The 25512-nt window shown below is 38.6% G+C and overlaps 2 protein-coding genes across 2 annotated transcripts in view; one reads left to right on the forward strand and one right to left on the reverse strand.

Annotated features, from left to right (window-relative positions):
• TRHDE (thyrotropin releasing hormone degrading enzyme) overlaps window positions 1-11845 on the reverse strand; it is a 427994-nt gene extending 416149 nt beyond the window's left edge. Inside the window, exon 1 of the mRNA XM_010353807.2 lies at window positions 10825-11845. Coding sequence (XP_010352109.2) covers window positions 10825-11735 — 911 coding nt within the window. The 5' untranslated portion in view covers window positions 11736-11845. The remainder of the gene's footprint in view (window positions 1-10824) is intronic.
• On the forward strand, window positions 11820-21324 carry LOC104654595. The gene is made up of 2 exons (XM_010353805.2): window positions 11820-12567; window positions 19665-21324. Exon 1 carries the CDS (start codon window positions 12050-12052, stop codon window positions 12362-12364), a length of 315 nt encoding a protein of 104 aa, XP_010352107.1. The 5' UTR covers window positions 11820-12049; the 3' UTR covers window positions 12365-12567; window positions 19665-21324.
• Window positions 21325-25512: the final 4188 nt, after the last annotated feature.

A 25512-nucleotide genomic window follows, 5' to 3' on the forward strand; every position in this document is an offset into this window, starting at 1 on the left:
CTTTGAGCATCATGTTAGTACTCAAAAAGTTTTGGGTTTTGTAACATTTTAGATTTTGAAGTTTTGGAGTGGAGATACTCACCCTGTATTAGGTACTTGGTATAATTTTTTTTAAGATATAACCATTTTCATATTTAAGGCCTTTGCAGTCTAATTGAAAAATATATTTTTCCATGAAATATATATATATATGTAATATTTTCTCATGGAAAATTAAAGGACAACTAATAATACTAGGGGAAGAGTCCTACCAGAGTTCAACAGAGAGGTCGTAATTAGAATGAATTGGCCTTTAAGTGAAAATCAGAGATGTCTTTGATATTAAGTAATTAGTGAGTAAGAATTGATTAGGTGTAAAAGATGTAAATACCTCTGGGCTAAGGATAATTTGATTAAACAAATATTTGTGCAGAGAAAAAACACAGTGCAGTCTCTTTGCCTTACCAAGTAAGTAAGCATCTTAGGGAAGGGAGCAATTTACATCACTGATCCTAGGGGTTGAAAAGAAGGATACAGATCACCTAGTGACCTCTTCTGCAATTACTGTTCTTAATGAATTCACACACACAGTATATACCCATGCACAGAGGGCCACCAGGTGTTCTGATAATGTCTAAATGAGGAAATACCAATTTCACAGTCTGGCACCTGAAGATGATTGCAACTGAATTTCAATTCAGTATTTAGAAAATCAAAAGAAGTCCCTTGGTAAAGAAGAGCAGTTGGACTAGACTACATTTAAGGTTTTTTCCAAGCTTGAGATCCTATAACTGAACAAAAATCAGAAGTAAAATATTCTCCAAATGTGATTGGTTTTTTAAAGATGTTAAGTTACACTACCACTAAACAGCTTTTTACTACAAGTTCTATAATGCGTTTGCTCCTTTTAATCATTTATTTTTGAGTGTTCGATACTGGGAAGAAAAAGATAAATATATATGGTTCCTTCCTGCAAACAGTTTCTATGCTAATAAAATAAATTAAACATATACCTGGACAGGTATAATACAAAAAGCCATGACAAAGAGGGAAAAATGTATGAAGAAATTACATTCTCCTAAAGCAGAGCTTCTCAATGTTAGCACTAGACATTTTAGGCCGATAATTATTTGTTGCGGGGACTGTCCTGTGCCTTGAAGGATCTTTAGCAGTATCCCTGGCCTCTACCACTAGATGCCAGTATCATCTCTCCCCAGTTGAGATGGGCAAAAATGTCTCTGGACATTGCAGATGTCCACTTTAGGAAGAAATTGTCCCAGCTGAAAACCACTAGCTTAAAGAACTCAAAGAAGGTTTTATGAAGAAGAAAGCATAATAATTGGTCTGAAAACCTGGGTGGAAATTTAAAAGTCAGAGTTGGATGTAAAAATGAGTGAGCTGACTATAGGTAGCACAGAAATAGGCCTTCAATAAAGTTTTCACCCACATATTAAGTTTGTGCCCTGTCTGCTGTCTTGCAAATTCTGGTTACATCAGATCTCAGTATTTCAAGTCCATCTGTAACATCTTTTTCAACCTTGATACTCTTTTTTCTAACAAAGAGAGCCAGTTTCAGGTCGGTGCCCTTAACAGGCAACAATGCCTGCAGAATTTCAAAAATATAATTTTGTCTTCACTGCATATATTTTGTGGTTGCCTTCAATAGGTGGAAGTGAGACTTCTCTTCTGCTTATGGTCATTAAAAACATCAAAGAGGGCCGGGCGCGGTGGCTCAAGCCTGTAATCCCAGCACTTTGGGAGGCCGAGACAGGCGGATCACGAGGTCAGGAGATCGAGACCATCCTGGCTAACACGGTGAAACCCCGTCTCTACGAAAAAAAAAAAAATACAAAAAACTAGCCGGGCGAGGTGGCGGGCGCCTGTAGTCCCAGCTACTCGGGAGGCTGAGGCAGGAGAATGGCGTGAACCCGGGAGGCGGAGCTTGCAGTGAGCTGAGATCTGGCCACTGCACTCCAGCCTGGGCGACAGAGCGAGACTCCGTCTCAAAAAAAAAAAAAAAAAAAAAAAAAATCAAAGAGGCCCGCAACAATGGTGATTTTGAGAAAAAAATAACAAGTTTGGAGTGAATTTGTGGAGAGTTTGAGGTGGTAAGCAGAATACCAAGTATAAGAAATATAAAAATTAATTAAAAATAGAAATATTTCAATATATAATGTGGACATGAAAAATATATGTAAATGCAGCAAAAAGTAAAACAAAACAGCAAAAGGCAGAAGGTAATGGGGATAAGTATTTTGTTGTCTGTTATTCTCCTCCTTTCTTAAAATCATTTTTATCTTTTAATGAATCTGTCTATTACCATAAAAAATTCCACTTTCAAAAGTGACATTCTGGGAGTGTGATTCCTAGAATGTCATTTTAGCATAACTGGAAAAAATGTGAATAACATACATGTATTTTAATTCTCTTCTATCTAAAACAAATTACTTTATTTTCTTAACAACTTGTCTATTTGACATTTTGGTTGAGCTAAGAAGGAAGGCTTAAAGCTCCGTGTTGCCTCTGAAGGATATAGAGAATTGATTTCTTTTTATTTCTGCGGAAGTTCACTAGGCAAGCTACATGTATCAAGTCATTATGATAACATTCAGCAGAAGTAATGCATTAATGTTGGTTGATATTGCCAACAAATTACAGTATGTGATACAAAACAATTTCTGCTCCATTATTTTTCAGTTTGCCTTTTCATAAAGGTAAGACATGCAGAAGAAACAAACATTTGCATAACACTGTTAGTATTAAGATTGATTCACGACATTTCACTGTGGAATCCACCAAAACCAAGAGAACCTCACAAACAGCATGGGTAATTTGAAAGGTTTTCTTTTTGACCACATCTATGCATAACACAGAGGAAAATGATTTTGAACCTACTTCTACAGCAACTGCAATTTCTCTAATAAAGTAGTAGTTTAAGATTGGCAATAAAAACTTCCAAGACCTAAAGAAAAGTTTCAATGGAACATCTAGTTACTATTCAACTGATTGCAGTAAGCGGACTGTTACAAGGTCATGGAAGTTACATGTGTCCCATTTAAAATTGTTAATCCAAAATGCAAATTGTTACTCGATGACAAAATTCTTTAAGCCAAAATGGGTCGTTGTTTAGACTGTGTGTTTTTATGCACTTCAATGAGTCATTAAACCTCTGCTGTTTCAGAAGAGAAGTACTCCTGCTGAATATTCAATACTATAAGCAAGTGTGTAGTCTATTTTTTTTTAAATAACCATTGGAGTAAACTAAAAACATAAGGCAATAATGCCAGCAATATGTATGTAGGAAGTGGTGCATATGTGAATAATTGTGTTATAAAAACAGAGCATAATATTCATAATTGTTTCACCATTTATGTACTAAATACGCTTACCAAAAATAAGTACTGTGTACTTGATCATCATTGTTGAAGGGTATTATGAATGCATTAAGATGACTTTCCCAGGTCATAATATTAGGTTTTCATAAAAATAAATAAAATTAGCATCTGAGATTCATGTTTTTCTATTGGAAAGAGGCAAAATATTACATAAGTATTATAAAGTACTGCTGTTGTCAAAACTCACATAAAGTCTTAGGAACAATATCTATTGATTGAGATGCCTTTCCCTTGGTACTTAGGGCTTTTCTTCTTGCTGTACTGGTACCCTTCTGACCCTTCAGTCTCTGGTTCCTGCTATTCTCACTGTTAATAGAGAGTACTGCTGTAATCAGAGACTTGTGTGTTTCTCGTTTCCCTCAGTCTTTCTGCTCCCTCAACCCTCTCCATCTCCCAGTATTTGATCCAAGCTGGAAGGTTCTCTGGCTGAAATACCACAACCTTTCTTTTCCTTCTCTTTTTTCTGGTGACCAGGCTCTTCTTCCTACCCACCTTCTTTTTCCATTCCCTGTCTTTTGAACTCTGCTTAGGTGGTAAAAACAAACAGCAGTCAAAGGAATGTCCACAGTGACCATTTCCCCACTGTTTTGCCAGCAAGGGGAAACCCCAAAGCAAGAATGTTGGTCCTACACAACCTGGTACTAGCCCAAGTAGCAGATCTCCAGCCATGGAATAGTAAAATTATATTTAATAACCACAGATGTGCTTACTAATTATCAGACACTATTCTAAGTGCTTTATTACTGATGTAATCATCACAACAACCCTGTACAATAGAGTATCATTATTTCCACTTTCCAGAGGAGGACACTAGACACACAGCAATTAGGAAACCTGGCCAAGGTCTTAAAGCTAATAAGTGGCAGAGTCAGGACATGAGGCCAAGCAGTCTGGTTCCACAGTCCATGCATAGGAGGAAGAGAATGAACACACTAAACACACACACACACACACTTCCATCCAGCAACACAACAAAAGTGGACTATTTTTTAAAAGATAGAAGATTTTTTAAAATAATTTATTTTTTAAAGATGTAAAAAGTAACCAACAACCATAGTTTTTAAACTGCTTTCTTTGTCTATCCTCTGATTTTTCTTTTTTTAGTTGTGTAGTCATGAGGAAAGATGTGAATGATTAAAACAAAACTTCATCCTGCAGCACACACATAGGTGTGCACTGGGAGGAATTAATTCTCCCTGTCCCTGTACAACTGGGGCCAGAGTTCTATAAATGTCAGGCCCACTCAGGCATTCAGAAGCTTGGAGGCAAAGAAGGCAGGAAGGGTGAGCCTGGGTTCTTCACCCTTATTCAGCTCCACACAACATTGCCAATCTTATTCTACCTTCACAGTGCCACCACCACCATACAGCTGTGCCTGTTTGTGCATCATTTCAGGTTGTCCAGGAAACTGGAAAAAGCAGGAAGTATTTTTCACATTTGAATTTTCCAAAATTCTGCCTAGTAAAATTCTATCTGTGGGAGAAAGTATGCAGTCTCCTGCAGTAGAAAGTAGGATGGCATGAACTTTGAAAAACCCTGGTGGAAGCTGGCCAGTAATGTAAACCTGGAAGGAAGTAAAGAACATGCAAACAATTGAGAAATGACGATGATGGTGATGGTGATGATGAAGATTATGATTGCTGGGGTTGGGAGGATGAGCATGGGGGTGAAGGAGGGATGCCCTCCCTACAGACTGTAAAATATTTATGCCTTAAAGGTAAATCATTTCTTCCTCACCATTTTTGTATCACTCCTTGAAGTCATACTTAAAGAGGTAAGTCCTATTTTTGTAAATAATATTGACCAAATGTCACCATCCTCAAGCACACCTAAAATATCGTCCTGCATTGTTTGCTCAAGCCCATCTGCAGACACAGTGGCAACAATCAGTTTAAAGAAATAAACACGCTGTGCAAACCAAACAAATACTGGGAAGGCCAGCATCAGGTCCATCTTTATTTGAAAGGGATCCAAAGCAGATAGGCTCAGTTTGGAGTTGCATTGAATAAATAAAAACAAAGGCAACTGCACAGGCAACAAAAGCAAAAAATAGACACATGGGATTGCATCAAACTAAAATGTTTCTGCACAGCAAAGGAAATAAACAATAGGGTAAAATAACAACCTATAGAATGGGAGAAAATATTTGCAATCTGCACATCCGATAAGTGATTAATTACCAAAATATATAATGAAATCAAACAATTCAATAGCAAGAAAAAACAAAACCTGATTTTTTTAAGTGGGTAAAAGATCTGAATGAAAATTTCTCAAAATAAGACATACAAATGGTCAATCGGTATATGAAAAAATGTTCAACATCACTTATCATCAGGGAAATGCAACCACAGTGAGATGTCAACTCACACCTGTAAGAATGGTTATTATCAAATAGACAAAAGATAACAACTGTTAGCAAGGATGTGGAGCAAAAAGAACCCTTGTACACTGTTGGTGAAAATGAGTACACTGTAAATTAGTACAGCCATTATGGAAAACAATATGGAGGTTCATCAAAAAATTAAAAACAGAACTACCACATGATCTGGCAATCCCACTACTGGGGGATTATATATCCAAAGAAAAAGAAATCATCATGTTGAGGAGATATCTGCAACATGTTTATTGCAGCATTATTCACAGTAGCCAATATACAGAAGGAACCTAAGAGTTCATCAATGAATGAATGAATTAAAAAAATGTATACATACACTAAGGAAACACTATTCAGACAAACAGAAGGAAATCCTGTCATTTGAGACAACACTGATGAACTGGAAGACTTCATGTAAGTGAATAAGCCAGGCACAAAAAGACAAATATGGCATGATCTTAGTCATATGTGGAATCTAAAAAAGTTGACCTCATTGAATTAGAGAGTAGAATGATGTTTACCAGATACTAAGAGGTTAGGGGAAGAATGGAGTTGAGGAGTTGCTGGTCAAAGGATATATAATTACTTAGATAAGAGGAATAAGTTCAAGGGATTTATTGTAAAGCAAGGTGACTATAATTAATGACAATATATTATATTCTTGAAAACTGCTGAGAGTAGATGTTAAATATTCTCACCACAAAAATAGCTATATGAGGTGATGCATTTGTTAACTAATTTGTTCCAAATGTATGCATACTTCAAAACATTAGGTTATACATGATAAATACATATAATTTTATGTCAATTAAAATAATTTGAAAAAAACTGTACATTTGATTACTATCCAGGGTGATCAAATCAAATGGCACTACAGGAAACACAGCAAGACAAACACCAATTGCATAAATTTTCTCCCTGAGTGAGTCATTATTAAATGGTCAGAGCTTTTTTTTTTTAGTAAACATTGTCTAGATATAGTTTACTGGTAGCATTTTGAATTGTGTTCAAAATCCAGCACTGAACTCAGTTTTGCCATATGGTTATGTGAGCCTGACACAAAAACAATGAGCTAAGTCCATTAAGGAATCAGAAAAAAGTTTTTACAGAAACAAATGGTTCTCAAAGATTTTTTCAGTTCACAGTCCTCTATAGAGGGACAAAAAGCGATATACTCCTACTTGCTCATGTCAAGCTATCTTCTTACCAGAGTGAATGAGAGAAGCGAAGCTGCTTTCAATCTAAAAATAATGTAGTGAATTGATTGTTTGTATTAAATACCATGAGTATTAATTCATTCTGAGAAAATTACAAGGCATCGGATCACACAAATACCACAGTAGAGCAAATGCCTACCCAGAGATAAAATCCTCCACTCTTTCCCCTAGATTTTTGCAAAAGGATGGTCCCAATTCTCTTTGAGAACTACCACTATTATTTTCCCATTTTACTTGGAGATTATTGTTTCTCTCTAAACAATCCTTTATAGAAAAGGACCTCCTATTTTTAACATCGTCTCACTTTGGCATGTTATAGACCCTATCAAAGTTGGTCAAAGAAAACCGGTCTCCCTTTTGAAAGTGAATAAAATGTTCTTTATCTTGGCTATATTTCCCTTTCAATTCAACCATTTGGATCTAAATTAAGGTACCCTACTTTGAACATGGGTGTGCCCACCATCTGGTTACCCAAAAGTGGCAATTATTTCAGGTAAATGAACATTTTACCTAAATCTAAGCAAGCATACTCTCCTGTCAAAGACTACAGCATAAATACACACCCATTTTTATCTGCCTGCTGCACACCTAGTTGATGAAAAAGTGAGTATGTATTCTGCCTAATTTACTTCTTGGTGTGTAAACATGTTGATTTTAAGAGAATTTATTTTCAATATTCAACAAGTGTAGGAACCAAGGGTAGAGAACTTGTCTCAACTTGGGAAACCTTGGGCTTCGGGGGGGAGCTTGTCTTCTAACCTCTGTATACTACAGTATGGAAATCAGGAAAAGCAAGTCTTCCCAGCTGTACAAAGCCAGGCTACCTACGACACCCAGCAGGGGATAAAACCTTCCAGAGGTCCAAGGTATATAGCACACAGTGGAATCTAATTTCCCTGCTGTCACCAAAATTATTTTGCTCAGGCCTCTGAGAAGCAAGTTGAAGAATCAGACTGATAGGATTTTAATGAGTTAGTATTTCCACATAGGCTGAGAAGTGAACTGTATTGTAGTATTGCTCTTTTAAGCATTTCAACTTGCTCAATATGACTTCCTCATCAGATTAAATATTTGTTTTTATCACAGAAATTATCCTATAATTAAATTGGCAAAATTGTATCTAACTAAAGACTAAAATTTTTAATCATTAATCTAATGAAAATTCAGTGTTCGCATCTGTGTCCTACTTGAAAGTGGGTTTTAGAATGCCAATTTACATTGCATTTTGTGGACAAAATCATCACCAATAAAAGTCCAACCGTAGCTGAGATGCTGATAAGAGTCTGTTTAAAAATGCTCCAAGTGGCTATAGTAACAAAACAAGTTTGATAAATAGAAAGTTTACATAACTATGAAATGGTTTATTAGATTTATTTCTTTTGCTTTATCAACTCCAGTAGAAACATCCAAGAAATTATGAGATTTAGTCTAGTAATAATAATGAGGAAGGAAAAAAAATGAGGAACAAAGACTTTCTCTAAGATGCTGTATAGAAATAAAACAATCCTGGGATTTTCAAAACACTGAGTTCTGCATTTCTATTGGGATGATGAGTTTAACTATATGTGAACTAGGTTAAACTTCCAACCAAGTTATTTACTTCTTTGAGGAAAACTGCAAGATAGAGTTTGAATATAAATATGCACTAGGGGTACAAGAAATCAGTTACGGGTCAAGCAGAAACATCTGGTCTTTTTAAGAGTCCTGTTAATTTGAAAGCATTGACCAAAACAAGCTCAGTTCTGCCAAACATATTTTGGAATGGCTCAAAAAACGGAATTTGTCGAAAGCATTCGTTTCACCAGAGCAAGATGTGTCAGTAATGATATGCAACTCCCACTATTGACATTTTGACATAACAAGCTTGTTCCTAAACATAGCATGCAAATTTGTTTTCTATGCCTTTCCCCCAAATTTGATATAATTCTGGGTTTAAAAAATATTTTTAATTTGTATTCTTTAGAACGTGTCGGAGGAAGTGGTAGAAGGGGGTTTAAATTATCTATATCTGATGTCAGGAGTAAGACAGTGAATAATTTGTACATTTACTTATAGGAGGTTTTAACTATCATACAACTACTAAAGCATTGGGCATTTTATTTATAGGAGGTTACTTCATAGAACTCTATAAATAATAAAACTTCTGTTTACTTTCACAACACATTGCAATGTCCCCAGCCTCTTACACAATAACTTCTTCTGAGAGTTTCCAAACACCATAAGCTCTGTCTGGTCCAGGGATTAGAGAACCAAAGTTCAAGTCCTAGCTCTCCACTGACAGGCCTGCTCACCTCCAGGGCCCTGGGCTTCTCTGAGCCCATTTTCTGCTGTTGTGAGAATCACCTGAGAAAAGGAGAGGCTCTGCCTCATTACTGATATGCAACCTGCCTCCTCTTCTAAAGTTCTTGGTTTAATTTTTAAGCTCACTTTGGTTGTTCATCTGCCCTATAGTCATTTAATTAATCGAAGTTATTTTAGCAATGAGGGAGTTAGAGCAAAGAACAAGAATCACTTATTCATTCAACAGTATACCTGAGAGCTTACTGCCACAAGACACTCGTGAGAGCTGGCATTTATGGTGGATACTCTATGTGCCAGGCACAGGGGTAAGTAGTACTTTGTAATGCATTCACTCACAGATGTCTACACCAATCCTACAAGTAGAATATTATTATTGGTATCCCCAAGTTAGAATTAAAAGTCTAGGCTCAAGAGCCAAACTCTCTGGGTCTAAATCCGTACTTTGCTCACTCTTGGTGATTTTGGTCAAGCTATGTGACCTACCTGTGCCTCCATTTCCCCGCCCGTAAAATAGGGAATGCTGATAATGCGTCTACCTCATAGGGTTCTTGTCGGATTGAGTACATGGGTGTGCAATAAGCACTAGAAAACGAAAAGGTTAATTACCTTCTTCAAACCTTCACCACAGTTAGATGAACAGCAGAGATTCGAACTCGGTTCTATTGGATTATGAAGTCTGAGCTGTAAACAAGTGGTGAAAAGCTCCACGGACTTTCAGATTTTTTTTTTTATAAAAATACCAAAGTACCCAAATGTGAAATGCGCCAAAGATAGTAACAAGACATTTGAAACTGACTACTAGCTTTCCCACCCTTGACCGCTGGAATCATCTCCAGAGGCAGCAACTCATGAACAAACAACATGAGTCTCCCTGCCTCAGCACAGAGCTGGCAGCGCCCGCGAGGTCACTTATCGCTGGCTCTGACCTTGGCAACCTCCACCCGCGTCCCGGTCCCCTCAGCCTATCTCTGAAAACCACTATTTTCACTCCGAATCTCAACTTGAAGTTTGGGGAAAGTTTACTCAGCCAAAGCCCATCCTCTGCTCTGCACCTGGCAGGGGACTACTAATAGGCAGGGGAGATGGGCATGTGAGGGTGGGGGTGGAGAACGGTGTGTCCCTGACCTGCCCTGACAAGCTAACCTGGATGCTCTGTTGTCTTGGCCTTCAGCGCCACGTATTTTCCCTCGACAGTAACTTGGCAGGCTTTTCATGTCACTCTGGCATCGCTCAGATTATCAGTTACCCTTCAGAAAAAGGGCCCTGCGTTTCGATGGCTAAGGAACTTTGACAGGAAGAGGAGAGGTCCTGACTAGAGGAGGGGGCAGCATTCATCTTTTGGCACCGGCGAGTCAGTTTGCGGAGTTGGCTGAAGTGAGACCTGGAGGCATCTGGGAGACCCCGGGGTTCTGACTGCCCTACCCTGCTTTCGTTTCCTTCCCCCACCCCTGGCTTCCGGAGTATTGGAAGCCAGCTGGGTCCCCGGGGTCTCAGGCCGCCCAGAGGTTCGAGCCGCGCGGCGGGGTGGGGCGGCGCGGGGCACCGCCTCCCTCCATACCTTCTCTCCCCGTGGAGCACATAGGAGCTGCGGAAGAAGCCCAGGAGCTCATTCTCGATGAGCGCGTTGTAGATAATCTTCAGATTGTAATTCCTCTGCGCGTCCAGTGTCCTATTCAGCACCACCACTAAGACCTGGGTTTGCGGGTAGAGGAAAAAACCGGCCACAGGGACAGCCCCAAACGCCCTGTCCTCAGCCAGCTGCACTTTCTCCACCGCCACTCGGGAAGCGTGCAGCACTACGTAGCGGGTGGCGTTCCGGCACGCGATCTCCACGTTGACCTCCCCGGAGAAGGTGAAGTTCTCCATGAAGGCGGTGAGCATCAGATTGTAGTGCAGTGGCTTCAGGTGGCCGGACAGGCGCAGCTGCGTCCACGGCTGCCACGGCTCCCGCTCCTCCTCCGACGGCTGCTGGGCCGACGGGGTCCCCGGACTGGCCACCCCACCCGCATCAGGCTGCAAGGAGTCCCCGCCTGCATGGTGGTTGCGCCGGGCCGATCCGGGGAGGCTCCCGTTGCCGCCGCGCTCCGGAAAGCCTGCGGGGCCACCTTCGGCGCCTGGCGTGGCACTCGCCCCGCACTCGTCGAAGCGCAGGCTGAGCAGCACGGCGAGCATGGTGACCGCGAGCAGTGCCACGAGGGACACGGCGAAGGCTAGCACAAGCCGCTTGTGTACCGCGATGTGGCGCTCCGTGGTGCGGGGTCGCACTCCCACTGAGTCTGCCCACGGGTCGGAGAGCCCCCTGCCGCCAGTCCGAAGCGCGGCGTCGTCTTCCCCCATCCTGGCAGCGAAGGGTGAGCTGCTCTTCTCGGCCCCCTCCTCCTCCTCCTCCTTCTTCTTCTTCCTCTTCTTTTTCTTCTTCTTCTTTTTCTTCTCCTCCTCTTGCTCCCCCAGCTCGCCGTCCAGGGCCATCACACCGCCTCCTCCTCCTCCCCCGCCCCCTCCGGCACCCCCCGCGGGCTGGCCGCGCGGGCCACCGCCAGAGCAGGCATCGGAGAGCGCACGCGGGCCGAGGGCGCGCGACTGGGGATGCTGGCCCGGGTTCTTTTAAGACGGGTTCTGGCCACAAGCGACGGCAGCTTTCGCGACCCCCATCAGCCCCGCCTCACTCCGGACACGGGCTGCCGAGGCGCCGGGCTGCGAGCTCTGGGACGCGCCCAACTTGGAAAGCGTCTTGCTTGCCCAAGGCGCGCTACTTCTCGGGCGAGCACCCGGCGCCGGAGCACATGCTGCCCCCGCCCCTGCGCGCCTGCGACTCCCGGCTCTCCCTCCCCTGCGCCGCGCTCTCGCCTCGCTTTCCGCGGGAGCCTTCCAACCGGTCCTCGGCTGGGGAGAAGGACGGGAGCGGTGGGAAGAGCGAGGGTGTAGAGAGGGAAGTTAGGGCTTCCGCTTTCTCCCACCACTCCAGCGGCGGCGTTCAGTCCTCTGGGTGGAATGTGCTCTCAGCGGCAGTGACGGTGGCCACAGCACTGGAGGCACCCGAGCCATACACCCTGCAGCTGGAGAGGAAAGGATGGCCGAGGTGGGAGAGACTAGAGTGAACCAGCAGGAGGAAGTCCTAGAGCCGCGAAGCTACAACGGAGATCTGTCCTGGAAAAGCCTCCACCCTGGGCACTTTAAGCGGCGGTGGCGGCAAACGGCAGGAGGTTGCAGACCCGACAGCGAGTCTGCCTCATTCCAGTCTTGCTCTGCCCTCCGGAGATGACAAGTGAGAAAGAAGTGTCCGGCCGGCCATCCCCTTCAGGTAGATGAAGCTCTGGGTTTGCTCCATATCCCCAGGGGGAGAGCCGAAGTGCGTATGTGCGAGCGCGTGTGCATGTGTGTGCGCGTGTGTGCGTGTGTGTATATACACGGGCTCCGGTTTTAGATTGCCAGGGCTACTCCAGCTGCATTGAGGGACTGAAACTCCCCGAGAAAGGCAAAGGAGAGAGAGAGCGCGCGAGGAGGCAGGAAAGGCGGGAGGGAGGGGAGCGACTGAGCGGCAGAGGCAGGCACTGGGAGATTAGAGAGCTTTTCTCCGCTCTGTCACACCAGACACCCACAGCCACAGAGGGGGTTGCTGAGCCGCCTGCAAGAAGTACATTGTAAATCTTTAGCGCAACAAGCCCCACAGTCACCCCTCTTCCTGACTCCTCAGCCCCACCGCGCCCCACGGAGAGATCCTAGGAGCCTTTGGCTTTTAACATAGAGAGCAAAAGAAGAGCCTGCTAGGGAGATGTGGCTGTGTCAGATTTCACATCAAGCTCGCCAGAGGATTTGGAGGATTGTATGTAAATTGAAGTAAATTCTCCAAAACCTGACTGCATACATTACATTATACTGTGCGATGTGTCCAGGTGTGCAGTACTAAAATAATGGTTAGCAATGAAGCATTAAAATCCTCCGGAAGTAAAGGCCAAAGCAAGGTGATGTTTTCCCCATAGGATAATTTCCATCTTTAGATTGGGGAAATGATTAAAACACAATGCCTACAGTTTGGTCCTAACATTCAGGACCAAAAGCTTGAGATTGAGAAAAGCTGGGCTATGAGCTTAGTAAAACAGTGAACGAATACATTCCATGATTGGTCAGTTTTTCATTTCACCTAGCCATAATTACTTTCTTGCAGCTTTCCAGTGTTACCATGAACATTGTTTAAACTTTGTTAGGATAGTTGTCAATAGACAGTTTGCTGACAGCAGGCAGCATCAAAATAGGTTCATAGCCCATTGGCTGGTTATGGACTCTTGTCTGAGTTTATTGGAGTTTAAAATTATAGTGCAGAGTATGTATAAGTATGTAGGATATCCAACCCTCAGCATTTGTGTGAAGAACTCTAATTGGAACAATATTCAGAAAACAGCCACCCCAGAGGTGACAGCTAAGAAGCAGGAGTCTCCAGTGTTTAATAAAACAAAGTGTGATTGGCTTATGGGTTAATTTAAAAAGTGAATAATAGAAAGAAAATGCGGTAATTCCTTTTTACATGTTTCTTTCATGTCTTCAAATCTTGAAGGCATTTTACAAATCATGTCCATAGCTATTTTCTTACAAAAAGAAACAGTTAATGCTTCTGGCTTTGGAGTACTGAAAATAGGCAATTAAAATACTGTGTTTGGCTTTAAAAGCTTGACCAAAGAGACCAATTACATATTAACCTTAGCCTGATAACCACTAAAAACACAGCCCTGCTCGAGGAAGCCCTTTTTCATTTATCCCCAGATGGGATACATGCTTAATGCCATGCATTCTAAATGTCCATTTGAATCATTTTTAAATGATGATGAAAATAAGTGCCAGGGTGGGATTTTTTAAGCATGTTGTATGTGGGCCGTTAGCAACAGACCAAGGGAAATGCCACATTCTGTTCAAGTTACTTTTTTCTGCTCTGTTTTTAAATGTCTGTGCTCTTGCTGTCCATATGCATCTGGCTATATGCATTTTAAGAGTTGAGGAGCTGGGGTTCCTTGGTTTGTTTTCACAGAATCAGGAACTATAGTGCAAGCAAGTAAGAGGAGCCCTGAGATCCTCAGCAGGTCACCAGACTTCTCTGACTTTAGGGTTTTAAACTGGTAATTCAGTATTACTGATCCAGTAGCCATGGATTTAGTGCACTTGTTTATCAGAGGCTTCTGGAATCCTCCCCCCCGGAGTCTAAGAACCACTGCCTAAAGGAAGAAGTTACCCACTAAGGGATCTTTAAGACTTTCTCTTTCTAAAACATTAGTCAAGAAAAGATTCAAAGAAGGCATTTTCTGTTTGCCTTTTTAAAAAAATGTGTACAAATGTGTGGGATACATGAGAAATTTTGTTACATACACATAATGTTTATTTGTGTAGTGATCAAGTCAGGGTATTTAAAGTGTACATCACCTGAGTATAATACATTTTTGCAAGGTATAGTCACCCTATTCTGCTGTCAAACATTGAACAGCTAGATTCCTTCTGTCTTACTGTATGTTTGTACCCTTTAACCCAGTTCTCTTCATCTTTCCCCTTTCCCTCACTCATGGTCTCAGTCTGTTATCTCTTTCTTCTCTTTACCTCCATCTATTCTTCTTTGTATTTTATCAATGTGTGTATGTACTTCTGAAAATTACTACAAGGAAAGTCTCAAATATTTCTTACTAGCTCATGGATTCCCCTTAAATGTAACTTAGCATAATAAAACTTACTATCAAGATCAAGTAGGTAAATATTTCCTCCTTTCATATCAGTGTTACAAAGGTTTTCAGTGAGTTTTCTTTTTTAAATTTCTAAAAGTATATAGCACACTTTCCCAAAGAAGCAAGCACTTTAGTAAAATAATTTTTAAATATTATTTTTCTAGAGAATGTTCATTCTACCTTCAAAGCAAAAGTGGAGGGGTGAAATTTCAGAGTGTGCACCTCAGAAAAATATTAAAGACATAATTTACTAATATTCCTTTTTAAAGTTGCTTTCAGTGTTATGGGTCACTGGATTCGAGATAGGTTTGATTTTGCCAATACTAGAGCCATGTGGTGCTGTAAACAGGGAAATTAAACTTCCCGAAGTACCTGATGCTTCTCTCAGAAACATGTTTATTTGTTAGGATAATTTTATGATTACTTTATTTAGCTAATAAATATCACTAAAGTCATGATGTGGCCATATTTGATTCAGGGGCTTGTAAAAGTAAAAATTGTCTGAGTATTTAATATACATGAGGCCAAACAGAAGTTGTTTTAAATAAAATCTACACCTTGGTCCTGAAATGATCAAAATGAACTATCTTCGGTGAATGTATTGGCTTCAGGGTCTTACTCTTTGATTGTTTACAATTTAACTGCCTTTTTTTCTTTTCTTTTCACACTGGTTTGTATATAGAAGCACACAGTTAGGTGTCTTTGGGTACTCAGTCTCTCCACATGTGAGTAAAACCTCATGTCCAGAAACAGCTTGGCTCGGGAGAAAGAGCTAGATCCTGATCACCTTCATCTTCCTCCATTGTCCTAACCCAGTTACTTAATGGACTCAATTTCTCAGTGTGTTAATGTAAAGGAGTTAGATTTGGGGGTATCTTTCTGCTCTGGACTTCTGTGAAAAATATACAGAAGCTAATATACTACCCTCTTTATGTTCTCAAAATATATTTAATTAATCTTCATGAAAAGCAAAAAAAAAAATTCAATTAAAAACTAAAACTATAATGGGTAAATAAATTTTATAAAAGCACACTGTACTAGAAAAAGTACAGGGGAAGCAAACAAATCTTACTATTCTGGCAGTCAAAACTAGGCTGATGTATCATATGAGAGGGATATGTTTCTGAAGACCTCCCTCAACTGGAAACCAATATGAAAAAAGAATGGTGAAGTTTCTGTTTAGCAGCTGAAGTGGTGCCGCCATGTGGCAATAGCAAAACAGCAGTTTGAAATTTGAAACTGATCATTTGATGAAATGTTTAATTTAGAGAAATTAACATTACTGCCAAGTTTATTAATATTTTTATATTGCAAACTTTCAAAATTTTATAACATTTGACCCACTGATCTGTTGACGTTGTGGGGTTTCAGATAAGAACTACCCTTCCAGACAGAACATTCCTCAAGATCTTGAAGATGAGGAAAGAATTATTTAAAATTAGCTATAATTGAGATAGTGAAATTTCATGATTTCTGTAGTTTGTCACAACAATTAACACCTTCATTTAACTGTTAATTGTCTGACTCGTTATTTAAAAGGATTAATCTAAATGGAATGTACATCTAAATTTGATTATATCTTTTTACCTCATAAAAACCTGTGAAACCATGAATTTGTTTTTATCTTTTTTCATTTTTTATTTTTGCTTTTTATTGTATTTATTTTAGAGATTAGGTCTCACTCTGTCGCCCAGGCTGGAGTGCAATGGTGTGATAAGAGCTCATTGCAGCCTCGTACTTGAAGTTGTTTTTAACAGAAACATTTCCTAACCTATTAATATAATACTATGTGTTATTAGTCCCAGAAAAGTCTCCTGAGTATGTTTATACCAAGCTAGAACAAGCCTCACAGCATAAAATGGATATCTCTAGAGAACAAATGTAAGGAAAAGAGTGACCAAATAATTCAAGGATCATTTCCAATTTTAGCATTACATGTTATATCCAAAGAAAGAATTAGTATCTCAAGAAAGTTATATCATTATTTGAGGGGCTCTAATGCTAGGTTAAAACGCTTTAGCATTCACTGTAGTCTCTTTGGTTTATGACTTCTATAAGAAAGCTCTATAAAAAGGCAAAGTTTATATCATGGAAATGTTTACAATTTGTTCATGAAACATGCAAACATAATATAGACCAAAGTCTACAAACAATAGAAATTAAGTATTGTTCCGGAAATGTTTCCATTGAACTAGTTAATTTGTCTAGTCACTCAAGAAATTGAAGTAGTGAATATACTCCTATAATTGTTACCATGAACTTAAATTGCTCACATCCACGTTTCCAGATAAATATGGCAGGAAGAGTTAATGAAAATAATAATAATCGCTAAGATTTTTCAAGGGCTTAACTTGTGCCAAGTATTTGTCTAAGCATTTTATTCTGTCTTATGTAATCATGAAAGTCACTGCCTTCAGGTCAATGCTATTATTTCTTCCACTTGACAAATCAGGAAACTGAGGCTAAAAAAGATTAAATATCTTGGCCAGAGTCATTTAATTAGTAGATGGCAGAGCCATAATTCAAAGCCAGCAGGTCATTTCATTACCTTTACACTTAACCTTTATGTCATACTCCTTCCTGAAAGGTAAGCCAAATGTGAACTATCCAATTGCATAATGAATACTTGCTACATAAATTATGAAGTCAGTGCCAGGCACTATGCTAGGGATGTATCACTGAAGCAAACATGCCTGGTCTATACTCTCCTTGGAGAGGACAGTGCCTAGTACATGATAAGTGCTATGTATTTGTTGAATAAATGAATAGAGAATAATCTAGTATGACCCTGAACAGATAAATAATTATAATTTTGTAAGATAATGATAAAAAGAAAACCCGACAACATTATTACTCCTGGATTGAAAACTAAGTAATTGAAAGAGTTGACTATAGCTTATTTTCATACTGCAGAACAAGCAGTTTACATGCTTTAAGAATCTTACCTCTTCAATGCATCCAAAAATATATATTTAACCCAGGCTTATTTGACGGCACAAATTTACATAATTTGAATGGTGCCTCACCTATTTCAAACCATGAAAAGTATCTGCTTCAAAGGCACAATAGACAAATATTAATGTAAAGTCACATAAAGACATCTGCTTTATTTCATCCACATGTATCTTCTAGTCCATGTACTTTTTTCTGTCTTCCAATCATTTATTTCCCATTCTTTCATTTAATAATAAAATAGTTTATCATTTAAAAACTTCGCTTACTACAGATAGATTCTGCTTACTACATACATGTTTATCAATATAGCTGTTTAAATGAGGTAATTACAGTATTTTCTTGAATCTGAGTAACAAATGATTATTATAAATGGGTTGATGAAGAGACATTGGAAGAAATATGGTGAAATTTTTCTTTTAGATAATGAAATATCACTAGTATTGAGGTCATATAGCTGTATGTAAAATTTAAAAGCTAATTTTGAACTACAGTGTTTTCTTATTTTTAATGATGTATAACATAATATAAAATATATATAGTTTTGCTAAGTGAGGATTCTGGTCAAAGATACAGTCATGTTAACATGAGAAACACCCCTTCTGTTAGAGAATAGATCACAATGTGTGTATATAACAAATATACAACAATAATTACAATTGTTTTATTTTAAAACCTCACTGAATTCCTACTTTCAAACTACGGGAAAAGATGTATTCTGATTTTTTTCTTCAGGTACTAGATCTGTACATAAATAATACATTTTCTTAATCGTGAACTGAAAAATAGCTCTTCTTTGGGGGGAGGGGGATCTATGCCTTTTCCTTGCTTATATGCAGAGATGTTTGCTAGAAAATTACCAGTTTCTTCCACCACATGACACTATAAGAATCCTTCATGACACTATAAGAAACCACTTTAATTTCAGGTTTACACACCAAGGCTACACCAGCATCATATCATTTTTTCTTTCTCTGTACATGTTTTCCTGAGAGTATTGTCCCATTCACATCCCTATATATGCTCTGAAGTTGCTCTCCAGGTGCCTTGAAAGTTAGGTGAAAAATATATTTGGGGATCCAAGAATTAGTCCTGAAGTTCAAACAATTAGACTTTGGCTAAAATGGCTTTTTCTTGGTCATTAAAAAATGTATTTGTATGCTATAATTACAAATACTAAATCTAAATATGTTAGTATACTTTATATTATAAAGTTAAATATGTTGGGTCTGTTTTTTTACATTTATATTAACAACATTAAGCACTAGGCACTATACAAAAGATAAAAGAGAAACAGAGTTTATAACCAAATAATAATCATGGAGTCTGTATCTGGAAAGAGAAATAACTTTCCTCCAAAATAACTACACAAAAAGTTCAATTACTAATTCTTGAAAATAGCCAGCTGCTTGATGGAATGGAACTTTTGGATCTAGAACAGTCTCTATTAAATAAAAACAATGAACCTAAAGATGACTGTTTTGAGTTATTGGCATATTAAAATTTGGTATCACTTTATGAAATAAATTTAATTCTCACAATAGAATTGATGTAATATCTAACTTGCCTGTGATCTTCACTTTTGTCACTTTTCTCTTTGGTGCCACCTTGTGGGTCAGCCAGTAACAATACATATATAGGGTTTGGAGGGTTTTTAGGTTTTTAACTGTGCTTTTATTAAAGTTAGACTTACAAAGAAATGTGATACAATTCACATGTGAGGCAATTTTGTTTGTTTTCTCAGAGAAGCAACCACTTCACAAGAAGATTCTGAAGTTGGCCATTTTGAACCCCAGAACAGTTTCTCATAGATTAGAAATATTGGAATCTGCACAGAAATCGATATTCATTTACAAGATCATCATCAAGCTTATCTTGCATAACATAAGTGGCAAGCTCTGACTTGTGATTTTTTCATAATAAAAATGTTTTTTAACTCAGTATCATCATTTCTACAACAGTGTCCCATGATCATTGATTCTAGGTGATTTGAAACACTGTTTAGTCCTGTTTTAGAAAAAGCTCCTGTATCTGATTTAGTCTCATATGCAGCTTACTTCTAACATCAGATTGAATTTGCATTGAGTTACCTTACTCAGTTTGTTTTTTAATTATGTTACACTTACAAGGGAATAAGGAAAAGTCAGTATAGTGTGTTGAAATGTCTTTTAATTGAGACAAACAGGAAATGTGTTATAGGTTCCCAAACCTTCTTCATGTATTAGAGGTGTTATAATAATCTTTTGAATAGCCAAGTGAAAAGGAATGGTTTCACCTGAACATGTTAGAATTTATTGCTACATTTTTTGTGTGTTGTGGTGGAGAAATAAATTTTTAAATTGCATTTATGGAGTCATTTCAGAACAAGTAGAAATCATATGTAATCTGGTCACTTTGAATGTGTAAGTGTTTGTATCTGAACTCCTCCTGCCCTATTAAGAGTTGAAGGTTGTACTATATGTTACTCAAAAAGTAATTTTCCCCGGATGTGCAATAAGGCCTCAGATTTGACCTATAACCTGAATGTCATAAGCTATCCATTATCTATGCTGGAAGCACACCACCACCAACAAAAAAATTTTAAGTATTTTTATAGGCTTGCTAAAATCCGATTATAGAACCAAGGCAGTCAAATACCATGAGTAAGACTGCAGAAACCCTAGAATTTAACTCCCTGGTTATTCTTAATGAGTGAATACTATGCTTTGTGTCTAAAAGCAATGTATTACACTTTCCAATTCAGGAAATGCATTTTAATTGCTATACCCATTGATACATCAATCTGTCCATGACATTCTGACATATATATCCAGTTTCCTATGGATTTGGTATAGGAGCAAATTAAAAGATACACTAGAATGGTAACATTTAATCTATAATCCTCCATTTAACCTTTATGTGGCTGTCACTGAACAAGTCCTGTCTTTAGGGTTGAACCAAAAAACAAAAACAAAAAACAAACATGCACACACACTAGAGAAAGTGTGTTTTTTAACCTGGAGACTGTGAAAAAGTTTTGACCATTCCCCCACCCCCATGCTTCAACTTTAGCTTTGATAGTGAGAGTATGTCTTCCTTCAGTTTAAGTTGAACATACTTCTGCATAAGACCCTCCAGAAAACCTCTTGAACACATACAGTTTTGGGGGCATTGGGGACTGAACTATGTACAAGTACGTGATACTTCAGCACACAATTCCTGGGATAAATTTTATCCTCTTCTCATTGTTATTCTTATTAACTACATGGGGTTTTTTAAACAAGTTACCAGAAGCAAAACACATTTTACCTTTACTCCGTTACATGTTTCAAATTAAGCAGATCCTAATTAATTGGGTTACATTATATAACAGTAGCCTTTTTAATATAATATGGTTTTTATGATCTCTCTTTGATTTTTCTTAAAATGAGACCACACTAAGCGGTGGCTCAAGCCTGTAATCCCAGCACTTTGGGAGGCCGAGATGGGCGGATCACGAGGTCAGGAGATCAAGACCATCCTGGCTAACACGGTGAAACCCCATCTCTACTAAAAAATACAAAAAACTAGCTGGGCGAGGTGGCGGGCGCCTGTAGTCCCAGCTACTTGGGAGGCTGAGGCAGGAGAATGGTGTAAACCCAGGAGGCGGAGCTTGCAGTGAGCTGAGATCCGGCCACTGCACTCCAGCCTGGGTGGCAGAGCGAGACTCCGTCTCAAAAAGAAAAAAAAAAGATTTTCTTGACATTTCTGAGAATTTCATTTTCAGTTTCAAGAAATTATTTATTCATTTAATCTTTCAATGTGGAAAAGTAATGAATATTGATTCATTTTTAGAAGCGCTAACATTCAACTAGGTAAACTTCATATGTGACGGCTATTGATGTTCTCCTTCATCTTCTAGACACAAAATCAAAGTTATTTAAAGTAAAGGATTTGTTTCAAATCAATGTATGTCTACAAGTTAACATTAATGTTTACAAACACTTTCTGTGATCATTGTATCTTATTTGGGTGTATATATGTCTTTATATCTATCTGTAAAGATATAGTTGCAAATAGATGAGAGATGAATGTTCATGTTTCTATATGGTCTGAATAAAAGTGTTATCACTATGCTAACCTGCAGTGTTATAAAATGCACCAATAGCTCTTTATGCCACTCCTTCATTTTCAGTGGTTACCAAGATAGTCAAATTAAACTGCTGATGTGATAATCATCCAAACATTTAATTCTAACACTAGGATTATAGACTTTTTTTATTTCTATGAGATTTACCTATAGTAGATTTCTGTTTAATGTTCAATGTTCTATAGCAGTTTCCTTTTAAATGTTCAGAGCAGGAGCTATACCCACTAGGATGTGCAAATAATCAAGTCTTAGCAACATTATAAAATATAATCCACATTATGAATCAAACAGAACGAGCCTTCAGATCTGATTGCCTAAGGCTCAAAATGTTAATGCTCCTGAAACACCTTGTACATATTAGCTAGTTGAAATTGCATTAAAACAAGAGAACGAATTGTAGTCTTGACCTCAGTCTCACTTCACCAGTCTTTGCCTGCTCCTGCCAGCCTGAGAGGGGAGCTTCTGCTCTGTAGATGGATGGACAGCTGCTGATCTTCCCCTCCTGTCTGTTCCCACAATTCCAAAAGAATTAGGCCTGAGGAACTTTATCTTCTGGTGTTCTATTGTGAACTGACTTTATTAAATTTTTTCCAAAGTTCAGTGTTCTTCAGTTCTTTCTTGGGAGTGCAAATTGAAGAAACACAGAGTCAGTTCCAAATGAACTGAAATTGTTTTGCAAAAAATTAATTCAAACAATAATGCCATGGAAAAGCACTTTGAATTTTTCAATTCCCAGGCTATTGATTCTAAAAAAGAAACAATTCTAAATTATCCACATGCTCTCATTTATTAGTCTAGAGCTCTTGCCCAAAGAATTATTTGCCAAGGTAATATATAGAACATCAGGATGATTTACTTGCTTTTCTAATACCATTTTGCCCACAAACTCTATGGAACTGAAAGCATGTCAGCAGCAAAAGAAGGTCCACTAGCAGCTATAAAAGAGAGCTCACTAATGAACAATAAATATCTAAAAGTAAAAGGAAAGGAGCTGAATTCCATTTTCAAAAGCCAAACTTCTGCAGTAGGTAAATATCACAGATAGCATTGCTTATTATTTATAATCACCAAGAATAATCTATCATTTATTTAAATCCTCAAAATATGTCGCTGCCAGCCACATTTCCACCTGCAGAAAAGTTTGTTATGACTGCCTGGTTTTGAAAAGTCCAGACAACTTTACACTAAACTTAATAACGTTCATTTACTCAAAAGCTATTCTAAAATTGTGTAGTTAATGAACACTAAGTGAAAGTTAGTGCTTTAACTGAAAGATAATTTTCTATACCCTTTGGAGTCCAGTCCAGTACCATCAAGATCTGGGAAAATACAACTGGTAAGCACTTTGACTTTTCCTCAGAAAATCATTATCTACTTCCTTCATACTTACTTAACATCTCAAGAAGAGGAAAGAAAGGCAGGGGGAGGGGAAATATCTAAAATTTTAATCTAAATCTTTCTTAAACTGTGCCTTTCAAATATGTAAATACTGTGTGAAAGGGCTGTAAAAAGTAGTATCTAGTAATGACTTCCAACTCTGTAACTTGGTATAAGCCTTATGGAAAGTAATTTACCAACGGCTGTCAAAATTCACAAATCTAAAGACTGTGGCAAGACTCTTGAGATACCTTGTAACTATTGTCATGATTCTCTTCTACTAGAATGAAAGTTTCTTAAAGGGCAGGAAACACATATGTTCATTTCTGTATCCACAGAGCAAGCAAAAATTCTGAGACATACTGTTCTTCATATGCATATTTCAAATGAATGAAGGCTCCATTTGGTAGTATTTATCATCAGCTTCTTGGCCCTTACTACTCCCTTCTCTCATTTAAAGCTTGTGTCCTCTTCCCTGCCCAGCACTCTTTTGGTTGCATGCCTGATAAGGGTGCTCTTCAGCTTGGCCTCCTTTGACTTTATTCCTCCCCTGTTCTACTTTTGGAGTCTCAATAAACTCTCGTTTCTTATAGTGGAAAAATGCATTTATAAATCAAGACTGCGCATTGAATTTGCTCATTGCTGCTCAGGTGTTGTTGCTCCCACGTCCAGTTGCTCCCAGTGAGCCACTCTACTGGAGTTGGTCCCACAGCCAAGACCCTACTCTTCACTAGCTCTAGCCTAGAAACTTGTCACCAGAGCATTAATCTACATTTTGGAGAGGATTACCTACCAAAAAGAACTGTATCATTTTTCCTGAATAAATAATATGTTCTAGAATCAGTGTGTGATCCTCTCAGCTTCCTTTTTGGAAACCAAATGATGGTTCTCCTGGAGAAATAATTCAACTAAATGTTGAAACAATTTAGGCTGTACAACAGAGTCATACTTGACAGAAAAGTTAGATTTTGAAATCAGCATATAAGATAAGAAGTACCTAATGTCAAATTTTCACTTGAAAAAAAATTCCTAAACTGTGTACACATTGCAGTAACCATGATTTTGCAGATCCTTTCCTATACAGCAACATGTATATATAGATGTGCATAGAAAGTATGTGCCATCTTACAATATTTTCAGTATTTTAATTAAGTTGAATTTGAATAAATAAAATACTCACATGCTATAACTTGACTATTTTAAGAACACTGCTACCAATTCACTACTATATTTACGTGATGCCTAAATAGCCAGCCAATGCAGAAAGGTCAGTTAGAAAATGATGCCAATGCTTGCTTTTCTTTCTTTCCATTGAAAGGGTGCCAGTGAGTGTCAGGGTCCACACAAAGTGGGAGCTGGAGTGGGCATGAAGGCAGTTTGACGGGAGTCAGGGTCTATGGAGGGAGGGCTGCTGAGCAGGGCAGAGGCCTGGTAGAATCAGATGCTTGGCTCCTCACAGGGAGTCCACTTTCCTAATGCTGGAGAAGGTACAAATATGGAAAGAGGAAAAGTTGAGGTGAATGATGTGGTATTAGATTGCAATTGGAAGAGTGGATATATAAGTATATATGACATGTAAATAAACATGGATTTAAGGGTCTGTCTGTATGTATCCATTGAAGGAACCTGGGAGCAACAATGCCTGAGCAGCAATGAGCAAATTTAATGCCCGGTCTCGATTTCTAAATGCATCTTTCCACTATAGGAAACAAGAGTTTATTGAGACTCTAAAAGTAGAATAAGGGAAAAATAAGGAGCTTTGAACATGTTGGGCCAGAAGGTAAGAAAGTTCTCAGAAAAACAATGAGAACATGACCAAATAATCCAGGAGCCACCTTGAAGGAGCTCCTACTGACCAAATCTGGAAAAACTTAAGCATAAAAATAAGTAATGAGAATAATGGGATTATAATCCACTGCATAAAGAGGAACCCATGAATCCACAATTATATAATAAGTAAATAGGTAAATGGGAAGAAGATAAACGGTTAAGAGATTGGGTAAGAGATTATTTCTTAAATTAGAATGCCAAGTAATAAATACAAAAGGAATTCAAGCAAGACATCAATAAATGCTAAAATTAGTGGATGAAATGGAGATGAGAAACA

This window comes from Rhinopithecus roxellana, chromosome 10 (assembly GCF_007565055.1).
Source record: "Rhinopithecus roxellana isolate Shanxi Qingling chromosome 10, ASM756505v1, whole genome shotgun sequence".
In the NCBI taxonomy this organism is placed as follows: domain Eukaryota; kingdom Metazoa; phylum Chordata; class Mammalia; order Primates; family Cercopithecidae; genus Rhinopithecus; species Rhinopithecus roxellana.